At 40.4% G+C, this 14,789-nt stretch overlaps 2 protein-coding genes across 2 annotated transcripts in view; one reads left to right on the top strand and one right to left on the bottom strand.

The window, feature by feature from the left end:
• Positions 1-14,789, top strand: part of syn2b (synapsin IIb) — a 77,972-nt gene that overhangs the window by 50,000 nt on the left and 13,183 nt on the right. Inside the window, 2 exon segments of the mRNA XM_018686887.2 lie at positions 2,550-2,706; positions 3,010-3,099. Of these exon segments, the coding sequence (XP_018542403.1) occupies positions 2,550-2,706; positions 3,010-3,099 (247 nt within the window).
• On the bottom strand, positions 3,623-14,187 carry LOC108890099 (metalloproteinase inhibitor 4). Its single transcript, XM_018686889.2, has 6 exons — positions 14,038-14,187; positions 13,552-13,875; positions 7,255-7,352; positions 6,612-6,726; positions 5,794-5,918; positions 3,623-5,431 (listed from the first exon to the last, which is right to left on the bottom strand). The coding sequence occupies exons 2-6, from the start codon at positions 13,688-13,690 to the stop codon at positions 5,234-5,236; spliced, it is 675 nt and encodes a 224-aa protein (XP_018542405.1). The 5' UTR covers positions 13,691-13,875; positions 14,038-14,187; the 3' UTR covers positions 3,623-5,233.

Here is a 14,789-nt window from a genome sequence, read left to right as displayed (position 1 = left end):
AAGATATATTGCAGTGGGACCCCGATCAGTCAGAGGATTTGGTCTTAAAGGAGAGGAGGAGGCTGAGAACCATCAAGGATTATAATATTCCATCTGTAATACTGTACGCAGCACACAGCAGGGATAAAGTCATTTAAAAACCTAACATTTTGAGTTGTGGGACTGCACATGGACTCACACCGATTTTGGCTTGGCGCTGCTCCCCTGGAACATTTGCTAATCTCTTTGGTGCATGCATGCATGGTTAACCTCCATATGCTCAGCCACACACATGTACATGCAGGTCAAATGAAAGAAAAGAAATAAACACGTCACTAAAGGGACAGTCGAGGAGGAAAATGATTTTAAAAAATAAATAAAAAACATGACAGACATGTTATCAGAGTTCAAGTTTCCTCATGAGTTGTTTCAACTTTATTCTTCCTGGTGTTTTGTATTTGGTGCAGGGCTGAGGATTAACAGTGAAAAATAAAAAATGAAAGTTAGTTAGGATGACTGAGACGTTGCTGGCAGCACTGCTTCTGCACATTAGTCGAGACCGTGTTGATCTTTACCATCTACTGTCAGTAATGAAGAGATTACAGTCACATTAATTGCTGTGTCCTCTCCACTAGAGTCTTTTTTTAGTTTATTGGAGTGCCTGATTAGTATTCTCAGTGCATGGGGAGCTGGTGGTGGTCACACTGTGTCTGAGTTTTCTCCCTCTCTGTCTCTTTTCTCTCGCTGCTCTCTACATCTCTTTTACTCTGTATTTTCCGTCTGTGTCTGTCCACCCTCCCCCTCCCCTCCCCTCCCTCCCCCTTCCCTCACATTCCCTCTCTCTCTCGTACACATATTGAGAGACAAAAGGAGAAATAACAGGAGTCATGCCCTATCACCATCAACCTTTCACCGAGCTGCACTGCACTGAGGCACCAGACCTGTGGTTGTTAGCGTTTAGCTACAGAGACCCACAGATTTATAAAGTAAAACTACAACATCATAACAGCTCATAAACCCCAAACTTGGAGCCGACTATTATCACACTTAGCTGTTTTTTATTTACTAGCACACGTCTGTCTTCCATTTCTGTCACTTCCTTCTGCACTGCAGTCCTCATCGCGGCTAACTCTGCTGCTGGCCTGGGGAGGACGGCAGACGGCCACCTCTGTGACACATGTCACCAGCGGCTTCATTTCACCTGCCAGTGATGAGGTTACCGGGGGGGCAGAATGTGTGCGAGTTGGAAAACAAATCTTTTTTATGATGTGACGGTGCTTTTGTTCAAATTTAGGCACAGAAAGGACTCAGTCATGGTTTGGGTTAAAATACAATACTGTGTCATGGTGACAGTAATAACCATGTGGTGAAGGTTATGGACTCATGGTGCTCATGCTTTAAAAAAAAAAAGTTTACTGTCAGTAGGAAATGAGAAATGAACAACTGTCTGGCCTGTTTTGTTGACCCATGCATCCACCCCGGCCTCCTCCCTACGGACACATGTGTCACTTTGGGACACTTGCTGAAACAACTGACACTGTGGTTCTTCCTGTGAGGACAGTGTCCCAGCGTACTGTCATGCAGGCTTAATAATCATCTGTTCTTTTAATTATTTCACCGCGTGTGCTTTAAAACATGAGACAGTTTGTAAAGGGAAATAAGCAATAACCACAACACCAACAGCAGCAGAGAAACAAAAGCAGAATGTGAGCTAATGTGAAAAAACAAAACTTAGTATTGATATGATGTATTGATCTGCTCCCTCCTGTCTTACACAGCACAGGCACACTAACATTAGATACCACTGCCAGGAATCATTAAGAATTGTTACCCTGCTCCATGAAGCATTTTTTATGTTCGTATGTAATTTTGAAGAACAATTAAACATGCAGGTTGCACTCGTTTATTAAATTTCCTTTATTAACAATACTATTCATGTCGTAGATTTGACTCAGCGATGCTTGTAAAATGAAATATCTTGTAAAGTCATATGATGTGAGTAGTTTTGTCATTTTAATTATACATAATGAGAAAACAAATGTAACATGAATTGCCCTCTTCAGGCTTCATTCACCATCAAATTCATGTGTTTAGCATCCAAGTAAGTCTAAATCCTCCAGAACAAAAGGCTCATATTAAGAATCCTTCACAGATGATAATCTATTCTAAGACATGACTACTCCATTGTCTTTTTTTCACCCTCCAATTTTAGTCATTTATGTGGCCGGGCCAGACTTATGTAACCGTTCTCTCACTGCCACAGCATCCACAGTGGAAAAGACAATTATATTACCTCTCACCTTGTGAGTTTTTAATCTGTATTATGAGCCGTGTTTAATGCCATCCCTTCACTTTTATCTGCACAAAAATGCAGATCAGTGGCACCTGCCATCCCAACAAAAAACAAAACCAGACTTTGACCCTTTTGCTTGACATTGTAGAGCGTCTCAGTCACCAAATAAATGATTTTGATGTTATTATCACTCTGACATGACGCAGACTGTGTAGGGCAGTGCTCATATAAACCAGTCTAGAAAAATGAATTCAACTTTTCTAATTTCTCATACCAGGTCCTTCAGGCCTGACTTTGTGTTGGTGCGTCAGCACGCCTTCAGCATGGCCCAGAACGAGGACTTCAGGAACTTGATCATCGGGCTTCAGTACGCAGGCGTCCCCTCTGTCAACTCTCTGGACTCCATCTACAACCTCTGCGACAAACCTTGGGCCGTAAGCAATTTTCAGCAAAACTAATTCACAGCTGCATCAACCCACGCAGTATTTTATTGAGTGTGAACTGTGGAGATGTGGAAAGATGTTTTTAATGAAGCTGGTGGTTGTTAATTTCACTTTTGATCAAGATGTGTGGGTTAAAGCACATTGTTACAGTAAAAACTCAGTAAGAGGGATTATAACTATATGAATAATATGAATATACGTACACTGTGTTGTATTAAGGAGTATTGCACCCATTCAGTCTTCATGTTTACTTTGCAGTCAGTTCACTTTTTCTCTCTCTGTTCTTTCCTCCAGTTTTCTCAGCTGATCAATAATCAGAAGAAGCTGGGTTCAGATAAGTTCCCCCTCATTGATCAGACTTTCTACCCCAACTACAAAGACATGGTGAGAATGATTTTTTTTTTTACACACTGTATGTTGTCAGTAACCCTGCAGCAAAACTGCAGCTTTCCAGCAACTGACAAAATGTCTCCACTGATGATGTTGAGATTTATATGATTATAAATTCAGTAGTTCAGCTGTTTCAGGAGACATTTGCCTGCAAGTTAGATTCAGGATGTCACTGGTAAAATAAAAATTCATATTTTATTTTGAATTATTTTCTAAAATACACTCAAATACAAGTATTCATCACAGAGCTGTGTGTACTCATTAAAGTCATTATTATTTACATTTGCTCTTTACCTACTGCTACAGTCCTGACTCCCTAAATTCAATTTATTGTGATTACTGTTTGGTACTTTCATGTTTTAATGTCAATCTGTTGGCACCAGAGTACATTTCACTGAGAAATGTCTGTCTGTTCTGTAACAGCAAAAACCTCCAAATCCTCATTAAACCATTTTGTTTTGTCACTTCATGCTCTTATTTTTAACATTTTCATAACTGAAGAAAAGTAAAGAAAAAAAAGAGTCAGTGACACTTTATTCCATTGAGACATTTTATATACAATCTTTTTTGGTACATGGAAATAGAAAACTCTATTTAGACAGAAACAGAGACATAAATACAAACCCAAACAATTCGTTCAGTATAAAACAAACATGAAATAGTTTGATAGCGCTTCACTAAAGCCATACAGTTATTATGCATTATGATCATATTAGTCATGAAAAATGTGATTAATAAAATAGTTCAAAATGTATCAAGCAAATTACTGCACTGTGCAGGTGAAATGAAACTATTTTATTGTTGAATATGATCTTGACATGTGGGCTAATGCATGAAGATAACAAGTGATAATGCATTTTAATCTGTATGACTTCAGTGAAGTAATCCAGTAACAAGACAGGGGTCAATTCAGATTTGGGTCGTTTTAAATTAATCATCAGTAATTATATTAAATAATTCCTATAAAAATAACACTTTAATTATTAATTTTTATGAAGAGTTATTTCTCTTTTTGTTGGTTAAGGTCTTGTGCCAAAGTTTTTTCTATCTGTTCTTGTGGGGAATCCACTTCCTGTTCCTCTTAAGGAGTTAAAACGGTGAATTGAACCTTGTCCTGTTACGTCATTTCCTTTAACGGGGGGGGGGGGGGGCTCGGCTTCTACAGGTGGCAGTGCTGTTGTTAAAGCGCTGGATTAGACTTTTTGGCACAGGAAATAGAGTTCAACCAAGGAAACTAAAACACACACAAAACCACAAGATAAGAAACTCTACATGCTATAAGACAAGATCCGGTTAGATTTTAAAATGTTAATCCACACTGAAGTACAATATTTACAGTGTCAGACGTTTGACAGTTTAAATGATTTAAATGGACAAGAATTATGGCCACATATAATTCCTGTGTCAGAGTTTGTCCAAATATAATTAACTAGGGAATGTCTGGTGTCACTTTGTTCTATTTACAGTGCATTTTCATTTGCATGGGACAGTTATTCAGTGATATATAAAGGTAAAAATTCAACACCAGAATGTGTGGAGGAAATGTGGCAGTGCTGCAGTCTACCTGTATGTAAAGTACTCTTTGCATTGCAGAGTTGTGGCAGAAGTTTTTACTGTTATTTTCCCCTCGTAATACCTCTTTCAGTAAATGTACAGCCTAAATTACTACAGTTGCGTATAAACAAATATGAGGTCCTCAAATTTTTTCGCTTTTGTAAAGGTTATGCATTTACTGTGAGGCCTTCAGAGAAGGATGAAAAGAAGATTCGCTCTGGGTTGAATAATCTGCAGTGGATGGTCTGCTGCTATTCTTATTCTGTGGAAAACAGCAAGCGAAGTGGAATGTGTGAGAGCGAGAAAATGACTCAGAGGAATGCTAAAAGCCCCTGCAGTTTATGAAACTTTTCCTAGCATTGCTGTAGCAACCACCGGAGCTCTGCTAACAGAAGCTCAGCGGTGAGTTAAGCTCCCTTGAATGTAAAAAAAAATCTGCCAATTTTTTTTCAGCGAAATTAGTTGCTACTTTTGCACGGCAAATTTGAGCTACATAAGCCAAAGCATGGAATTTTTGTTTTTCTCGAGGTGTCGCAGGAGTCAAATGGAGTGAAATCGATGTCAGAATTACAGGTCAAGGGTCAGTCATGTCCAGGAAGTCTTTCTCAGGTGGAGGTCCACCCCGGTACCAGCTACAGGTTGTGTCGGAGCGGCGGATGCAGGCGTACTGTCGAGCCTGCTCCCCGTTTAGGCTGTTATCCAGCAGCCAGTCAGTCCACAAGCACTCGTTTTCTCCTGTGGACGCACACGGCACTGTGTAACAAGTGTTGATCTGAGGAGAGAAGAGTATTTGATTTATTCTTTCACTCATTCACTCATACCAAAGTTGGCCTCCCCTGCGCCATGAATAGGAGATTTGCTAGGGTGAAAGTTAGAAGAGACTGGATCAGTGTCTCTGTAGACACTTTATGCTACAAGCAATGAATTTTGATCGAGGGGGAAAAAAAATCTTTTGTACCAAGATGGAAAGCAAGTCTGAGACAGAACGCGAGTAAGAGATGAGAAGACCTTTTGCTTTAACAGCTCAGTTGCTTTGTTTCCTGAGCCGAAGCTCATCTAGGCATCTCTGAGACAGAAAGACGAGTGGGACAAAGATAAATATGTATGAAGAGAGAAGGAACAGTCCTTACTCACTCTGCATTCACAGCCCATCTGGTATCTGTAGTTGAGATTCTTCTTTTGTGACAGTGATAAGTTGTCCCAGGACTCGACCAGGTCACACTGGCCAATAGAGATCCTCCCATCGCTCCACATACTCCCTGTGTAGGGACATGACAACATCACACACATCTTAGAGATCATAATTAAGTTGTTTGTAACCAAAGTTATAAAAATAAGTTGAAACTTTAACAGCAGGCATTAGCTCAGAGCTCACTGGATATTGTGTCATGTAACTACAACTGTATAAATATTTTAAAATGTTTACAAGATATCTGGTTGTTTGAAGAAACAGACTGACATTTTTTGAAATATTTGCTTTCTTGCACATTGCTTGAGGAGATATCTAGCCTGGCTCTCTGTATTTGCACAGATGAAAAACTGATGTAACATGTTAATCAGTGAGATTTAGAGTCGTTGCTAAGTGGGTTCTGTCACTGTTGGACACCGTCTAGCTAGCTGTTTCCCCCTGTTTCCAGCCTTTATGCTAAGCTAAGCTAACCAACTGCTAGCTGTAGCGTCATACAGTGATGAGAGTGGTCTCAGTCTTCTCGCTCTAACTCTTAGCAAGAAAGCAAATAAACATATTTCCCAAGATGTTGAACTACTCCTTTAAAAGACAAGTCAGTCAGTTGGGACAAAAAATCCTGCTGTTATCACTTTATATTTTCTACTGAAAACAACACTGATGTCCCAGTTTGACATTACTGTACACAGCCGGCCTTTTGTTAGACTTTCTGCTGCTTTTTCTGACTGAAAGTGTAAAAAAAAAAAAAAACACTGCATGTCTGTACCTGAGATCAGATACCCTGCTTTATTGTTGGAGTCCAGCTTGACTCCACACAGTGAGGAGAAGACTGGAGTGTACACATACTGGATATCCTTGGCCTTGTCAAAACCTTTGAACATCTGAAAACAGAGGCAAAGATGAGGAAAAGAAGGGAGAGGTTTTAGTCTCATGAAAAATGAAAATTAAGCCTGAGATAAACTTTCTACAGCAAACATGTGGCAGCAATGTAAGCATGAAAAATGACAACTTATACATGTCGCCAGAAGATAGCATACTGGGCCTTAATGCCTTCATCAGACAGATGTGAAATCAAGTCCAAAATGTGGAAATATAAGTGGCTTTAAATCAAATCATAATCCTGCTCAGCATTGATTTTAACTGTCACAGTGTGAGGTCAAGAGGAGGAGGAGATTTGCATACATCTGAACTACATTTGTGTTTGAATGCCATCGTCCATGCTCATATTTCAGACGTTTAGGAGGTCTGAACTGCTTTGGTTAGTGCAGCCAGTTTGAACTTGTTTACCCCTTTCCCTGACAGATGATATGCAGACAATACCCACATAAATCATCCAGCCGCACACTGTAAAAAAAGAAAGATGTATGTCTGCACCGGCGGCAGCTGTTACTGCTGTCCTGAGGTCTCACCTTGATCATTTTGATTTCATATTGGATCATCTTCATGTAAGGTGAGGAGCTGTTGCTAGGCGACACAATCTTCTCTCCAGAGATCTTTGCCCTTATCACTGCCAGGAAAAGAAAAAAAGAAAAACAGAGAGAGAGGAGGATTAAGATTGAAGCGCCAAATAAATTCAAGAAACAAGATAAGAAGGTGATATATACACACCAAAGACAAAGGAAAAGATTCTGAATTATGCTTGTTTATTGTCAGTAAGTTGGGAGTTTTCTCCTTCTCTTTCTTACTAGATAGATAGATAGATAGATAGATAGATAGATAGATAGATTTCTCTTCACACAGACAGTGCAGCAGTCCCTCTCAGTAGTGATACAGGATGTGTCCCTCCTCTCCTCTGGGAGCGAAATCAAAACCCACATGGAATAACAAGTAGCTCTCTGCTTGCACACTCCCATTAACCAACTCTACACACACAGACACACACGCACACATTTATGTATACAGTATATACCACACACACATGCACGACATTCACGTTTTCCCGAAGCCAAACCATGTCTGGTACAAAAAGTGACTCCACATTATTTCATCCCGTACTGTAAATCAAGCAGAAGGCTAAAGCAGCAGGATAATTGGTCTGTGGTTCTCAACAGGAAGGTTACAGCGAAGTCATATAATTTTACAGCCTCTCATTCATAGAGAAAATATTCATTATAATCAAAATATCATTAACATTGTAGGTTTTATTCATCCAGGCCACAACACGCAGTCCACCCTTCGCCAAATCAAACTGTATAATTACAGACTACACTGCCACAGATCTGCTTTTTTTCCTTCCTCCAAACCCATGAAATCTGCACTTTCGGACATATGCATTACTCATAATGTTAACTGACAAATTAATTCCACTGTCAAACATTTCTTTTAAAGTAATAACACTGCTGTAGCTCAATAAATCAAACATAATTAAAATTACTACTACAGCTGTCTTTCAGATTGAGTCTCTCTGCTTTCCTAAATCCAAAAGTCAGACATGAAAAGCAGTGGCACAATGGCAGAATGTAGGGGGTTTTCAATATGGAAATTATTCAAATTAGAATAATAAGTGGGGTTTTTATACTGCCGTGAATGTAATTTATTAAAATATCTTGATTAGTATTTGATCGAAAGCAAGCGATTTAATTAGGCTTTTCCAGTAAGTCGCCTGTGAGGAATATTCCTATCAACACTGCTACATAACTGTCATGTCCGCTGCAGATTCACCAGAGTGAGATGGAGGCAGACAGAGAAACAGACCTTGGTAAAGCCATGAAAGGAAGAGAAAAGCTACAGTATTAATGGAGGGGAGAGAAAGTGTGACCCAGCACCCCTCCTAACCCACTCACCCTCTCACACAGCTAAGCAAACCACCCCCTTGTTTTTGCTTCTTGCTCATCACGTAACTACACCGCGGTTTTGTGTGCTGGTAAGAGGAGGAGGAGCCCGGCGTGTTCTGTGATTCTGTGAAATTGGTTCAGGAGAAAATAGGAGACTTTTTTTGTTTGTTTGTTCAATATGCATAGAAAGGCAGGCCAACAAACAAACATACAGACAGAAAGTTAATGTGAACTTGTGTGAGGTGTTATAGTTTAATCAGAGTGCACTGCATCGCCAACAGCGAAGCAGCTAGTCCAGGGACGTCCACTGTGTAGGAAATGTCAGAGAGCACGGTCCTAGACGCCTGCTCAGTGTAACTTTGATAAACTCCATTTTTTACTGCATAATTCACAGCCTGGGGCTCAAATAGAGCACGACAATACATCTGAAAACATTAGACCTGCGACCATCTGTAGATTAACACAGAGCCGCTGCAGCTGATGAGGTGATCCAAGTGAAACAGAAATCATCTCGAGTCTATTAAAAAAAAACAAGTGAAGGCACAAACAGGAGAGACCATAAGGAAACTGCCTCCTGGTCTACAAAGTGAGAAACTATAAAGAGTAAATGTAATAAGCTCATAGATCAATACACTTCACAGTGTCTGACCTGCCTGTAAACTCGCCTACACACACGCAGCTGTGACCTGAAAGATAAAAAGAATTAGAGCTCAATTTGAATCATTTGTTTGTACACTGGAGTGTCAAGGAGACATTTGCTTGAATCTTGACTGAGTTCAGTTAATTAGGTATCGGCACAGCTGGAGCCAGAAAACACTGTACTTAAAGCAACACTGTGTAACTTTTGCCGAGCAGTGGCAACAGCGGCCTCTACAGCCACAGGTGGGAATTACAGGATAATGGCTCGTGTACAGAAAACAAAGGCTGCCTCACACAAACATTAATTACACATCATTTGCTTTCTCGCCAAGAGTCTTGTGAAAAGATTGATATCAGTGGCAGTCGTAAATATGCCACTACAGCCAGCAGCCTGTTAGCTTAGCATAAACACTGAAAGCATATTAATTCATGAGCTTTAGAGATGCTGGTAGGTGGTTGTTTCTGTCGTTGGAAAGAGCCAGCCTAGCCTTTCCCCCCCTGCTTTTTAGTCTGTCTGCTGAACTAAACCAACATGAACTAGTTTCCCACGATATTGAACTTTTTTTTTTTTTTTACATCCAGGACTCTTGATAAGTATTTTTACATTTCACTATTTTATTTTCTAAAAGTAACTAAATACTTCCTCCATCACTGGTTAATAGTGTTTCTATAGGATGACACCACATTTCCTATCAGTACATTTACATCAGTACACCCCCCTCTTCAGCTGTCACGTCACTAAATGAGACCGTCACGCTGAATTCACTGTGCAGGCGATCATATTATTGCCCTCTTTGTTCCGTTCAGCTCTTTGATCTGCACTTCCTTTAGCAATAAGAAACATATCTTAAAGCAGATGAAGTTAAATTAGCCGCCCCACTTAAGTCTTTCCTTCTGAGCTGAATAATGGGTCAATGCGGCTTTTTTATGTTAAGTAATACACCAAGGCATAGCAGCGCTCTATGTAAGGATCAAATATTTGGCAGTCTGAGCATTGGCCATATATCAGTGCAACATGGAAGAGGACAGACGTTGCTATAGCCAGTTAGAGAATAGAGCAGTCATTTTTTCATCACAGCACATCAGTGGTTTAATCGTTTATTAAGACAATGTCTGCTCATACCAAGTAAAACTGAAAAAAGAAACCTGGGTTGGATCGTGCTCCACAAATAACAGTTTTTGGGCAGTTGATGACATTTACTGTCGAGGTTACATGTAACAACTAAGCTGCAAGACTCATTTTATTCCAAGTATATTGTCTGTCTGTTGATTCTCTTGGCCCAGATTCTCTGAAATGTTTACCCCCCACCTAGACATCTCTTGAACTGCGCAGGCTAGGTTACCCACTCAATTACAGTTGCTGCAGCTGTGTAACAAACAGGAATAAGGACAGGCATGCCTGCAGAGTGAGAGCGCCTGTGCATCTGCCTCACGGCTACATAACCAAAGAAATATTGCAAACTTGTACCATGAGAACTGATGTAGTAAGTAACTTCCCCCCCTGCCAGATGAATCGGCACCCTTGTCATGCTCACAAAGCTGGACTGTCAGCGGGCTTTCACACTGATATTGTTAGTATGCAGCCCATTAGACCGAGCCTATAGACATGGAAATGAAGTAGGGAGAGCGAGGGAAAGAAAGAGAGAGAGATGGATTAGGCTGTGTTGGCATGGCTTGGCCTCTGTCCAACACTCACACACACACACTCACACACTCACACTCACATACACACAATCTCAAATACACAAACATGGCCAGGGAATCGTCCAAGGTTTGTCCAGATGGGATATTACTCAGATGTACAGCTTTATTCAAAGAGCTCATCGACTCTGACAACACTGTCAGGTCAACTAAAGGCCACCGCCAGTCTATCCTTAGAAAACAACCAGAACAGTGTAACCACAGACGGCACCAAATGAAAAGTTTTCTTAGGTACACTTAGTGTAAGGGATTTTCCTTATTTGTTATTCATGGGTCCAGAAAGTTGTGTCCCACCTGAAAGGGGGCCACTGACTTTTGTATCCAAATCAGGACTCAAACATTTAACACTGAACACAGGCCCAAGCCCCTGAGCAGACTGTGAGGAAATGAGACCTAATTATAAAAGAACCCAGAAGCCAGTTGACCATGTGCCAAGCATTATATATAATATACAATAAAGTGAGTCAGTGATTTCACACAGATAAATAAAAGCCAGCTTCTCAGTTCTAGCCAATGCCGGCTGAAATGGCAACTGTTAGCGTATTTAAATTCTAGCTAGCTAGCTAACTAATTATCATTAGTTCCACGATCCTCGTTCTAAGACGAAAACCCTATAAACGTGTCTCATCTCATCTGTACAGCAGAGCAGAACTAGTTAGCTGTACGGTACAGCACAGTGTGACAACAGAACATTTAAGATCAGTTGATTTGTTCTGACGCACACTTCGTTCCTAGTTTTGAACTTTGGGGTAACACTATGTTAGCATTATTATTGTAGATAATAAGTTAGTTCAACATTTGCATCTTACAAAGTAAATTTATATTTATATCCATTCTTTGCACATTTGTTTATGTGTTTTTGGTTTTGGAAAGGATAAAATAAACACCACCCTTCAGAACTTTTGTCTCCCCCTTCTGGCAATGAGAGGAATTACACAAACAATGTCGAAGCGCTTATGACACTAGCGATCGCTCTCTTTTTCAGGCTGTAATCCTTCCTCTGAATGCTGAGTTTCTTTTTTATCTGGCACATGAGAAACTTTTTTTGGACGCTCCATCATACTCACAAATACTGTAACTTACTCCATCTCCATCACTACAGTTACTCCTGTCTTCGGCAAACCAGTTAAACCAGTGCAGGAATGTCGCTATAGACATCAAACTCAGATATACTGTGAAATACAGAGAGATTCACCTGGGGCTGATAGGCTTAATCAGCATTGTGTGAACTCATTCGGAAAAGATTTGAATGTAGCAGATGTTAATTTATGTGTAAAGTCCTGCACTACAGCTTTAACATGGAGAAGTCTAAAGCTTGACCAGTCTGCTGTGCATGGTTGTGGTTGCTAAGCTAAGATTAGATAATCGCTGTTCAGGGGAGGGGTTTAGCAGCTTGATTTGCTCGTCTGTTTTTGCTATACAACTGTTTTGGGTTTTTTTTAGTTACCAGTGGAAAGTTACACACACAGATAAAAAAACCTTATGGTTATAAAATTCACCAGGACTCATCAAGACTTTGCAGGTCAGGTCTAAAACCTTAAATTGTTCGTGAGAAAACAGTGTAATCATACTTACAGCTCACCCATGGATGACATACTTCATATGTAAAACTCTGTCCTAAAAACACTGCCCCAAATACTCTCATTGTGTTCCCATAACCCAGATCTAATTTAGCGTTATGGAGGTTTTGAAAACAGGTCTCAGCTTCCATTTTATACTGACTATTTTTTGAGACACATTTTCAAAGCACTTTGAACCTCCTCGAAATCTGAAGGGAGATACAGACCAATTAGAAAACAAGCCTAAAATAAAAGCAATTTCTGGAGATGGAGTAAGTCTTCTACTCTCTCTCTCTCTCTCTCTCTCTCTCTCTCTCTCTCCTCTGCTGGAGTGTAACCTTTGACAGAAGCACATACTCCAGCTTTCCACAGTCTGGAGCCAAGTACTCAAAGTCAGAGCAGAGTGTTGGTTTTGGCCTGTGCTTAGACAAGAAAGAAGTGGATGATGGGGGGGCGTCAGACAGAGAGACAGGCAGACAGACAGATAGAAAGTAGGCTGGGGCCACTCTGGGTTTGTTTTCATGTGATTGAGAGCCGGCTACCCTGTTTTCAAATAAAAAAACAAAGGCTAGTCTGAGAAATTAGAGTGCTTGTATTTCTCTTTTGTTTTTTTTACTTTCGCAATAACTGATCAGTTATAACTAATAATTAATCAATAATCCGTCCACTAACCGCCCACCACACTAATATTTCATACAGTCGCAAGAAGCCACAATAATAAATCATCTTCCATGAAAAGCTCAGCCATGAAGCTCTATTGATTAGTTGGTTAACTGTAGGTAGCAGCAGGTTTACTCTGTGGATTGGAATTTGTGCCCTCTCAGAAAATCTCATTATGTTGATCAATAACTCAAATCATCAGTCAGTTAGTCCGGAGGGAGAGCCATTCCTCCCATTTTAAAACCATAACCTCCTTTCTGGTTATTGCATTCGCAGTCTGACAGACTTAAAGTCAGTTTTCTGCTATTATTAAATACAGCAGCTTTTATATTTTTAACTTTTGTCCGAGTGAACACTGGAGTCAATAACTTACCGATCTCAGCGCTGCAGAAAAGCTGCTGTGGGTGTGCTGGGTGGCAGCTACATCCCTCCACTACTTCCTCCATGCCCGCACCAAGCAAAAGGAGCACCCAGAGCCCCAGACACGCTCTCCGCTCCTGGGACATGGCCATGACGACTCCGGCTGCCTCTGACCGCTCCACCACTCGATGAACGCTCGGCACCCTCTTCTGATCCTGTTAAGTTCCCCGGGAAGCAAATCAGCAAATCAGGCCAGCAGTCAGCGAGGGAGGGAAGGGGGGCCAGACAAGACAGTGGAGCTGAAGTAGTAGGATGAGCTCTGCCGAGCTGAAAGCAGCTGTGGATAGAAATGTTTTCATAAGTTTAGAGTACACGTCTGAATTCAAGCTGGAGTGAATAACTTGAAGAGTATGGCTGCTGCTGTCACCGCTCTCTCTCTCTCCCTCTTTCTTCTCTCTCTCTCTCTCCCTCCCTGTAGACAACACACAGAGAAACTTACAATAGTTGGATCCCCTCACACTCTGGTCTTGAATGCTGAGAGGGTCGCACACAGGGAGCCTCTTATGTACTCAACAATTTAGGGACAGCCTCCTCAAACGCAGGAGAAAAAAAGAAACCTACCATCCTTTGCCTCTTCTTCTACCCTCTTCTGATGTCTTCCCTCTCCTCCCATGGCCTGCTGTGGGTGTATTTACTTAGTCATAATTATTGTGGAAATTATGACTCGTTTTACAGAATCAAATCATCTGTGGAGCTTTTTTTTTGTCAAGTTTGAGATTATTGCTGTTGTTATTGTTTTCAGATCATCAATGCAACATCTGACTCATAAATGCAAATGATTATAGAAGTTACAGTTTGTAGAGTACACATATTTCTGTGTTGGTTTGGAAATGTAGCACTTGCGTGTCAAGACAGAACTTCATTACAAATTTTGAATAAAACAAGAAATCTGGACACGTCACTCCCTCTGAAGTAAAGACTAAAATAAAACCTCTGATTTCTTGGTAAATGACAAAGTAAATCACGCACTCGTGTACAAAGATTGTTGTTATGAAACTTTACCAAACTGTGCATCAGGTTTATTGAAATGTCTTAACAGCAATTGGATGAACTATGTGGTGAGACATTTGTTGTCCCCAGAAGAATAATTGTGAAAGACAACATAACAAAAAATTATGTTAAAAACTGAAAATAGAGAGAGATATGTCATCAGAGTTTTTTAATCTATCAAGTATTGATATTAGTATGGAC

This window comes from Lates calcarifer, linkage group LG12, assembly GCF_001640805.2.
Source record: "Lates calcarifer isolate ASB-BC8 linkage group LG12, TLL_Latcal_v3, whole genome shotgun sequence".
NCBI lineage: Eukaryota > Metazoa > Chordata > Actinopteri > Centropomidae > Lates > Lates calcarifer.
This window is presented reverse-complemented; position numbering and strand designations above follow the sequence as displayed.

Excerpts from the sequence above, each read along its gene's own strand:
- LOC108890099 (XM_018686889.2), bottom strand. The coding sequence starts at position 13,690 with ATGGCCATGTCCCAGGAGCGGAGAGCGTGTCTGGGGCTCTGGGTGCTC. Across the intron at positions 7,353-13,551 it reads TTTCTGCAGCGCTGAGATCG|TGATAAGGGCAAAGATCTCT; the intron begins GTAAGTTATTGA and ends TTTTCCTGGCAG. Across the intron at positions 6,727-7,254 it reads ATGAAATCAAAATGATCAAG|ATGTTCAAAGGTTTTGACAA; the intron begins GTGAGACCTCAG and ends CTCTGTTTTCAG.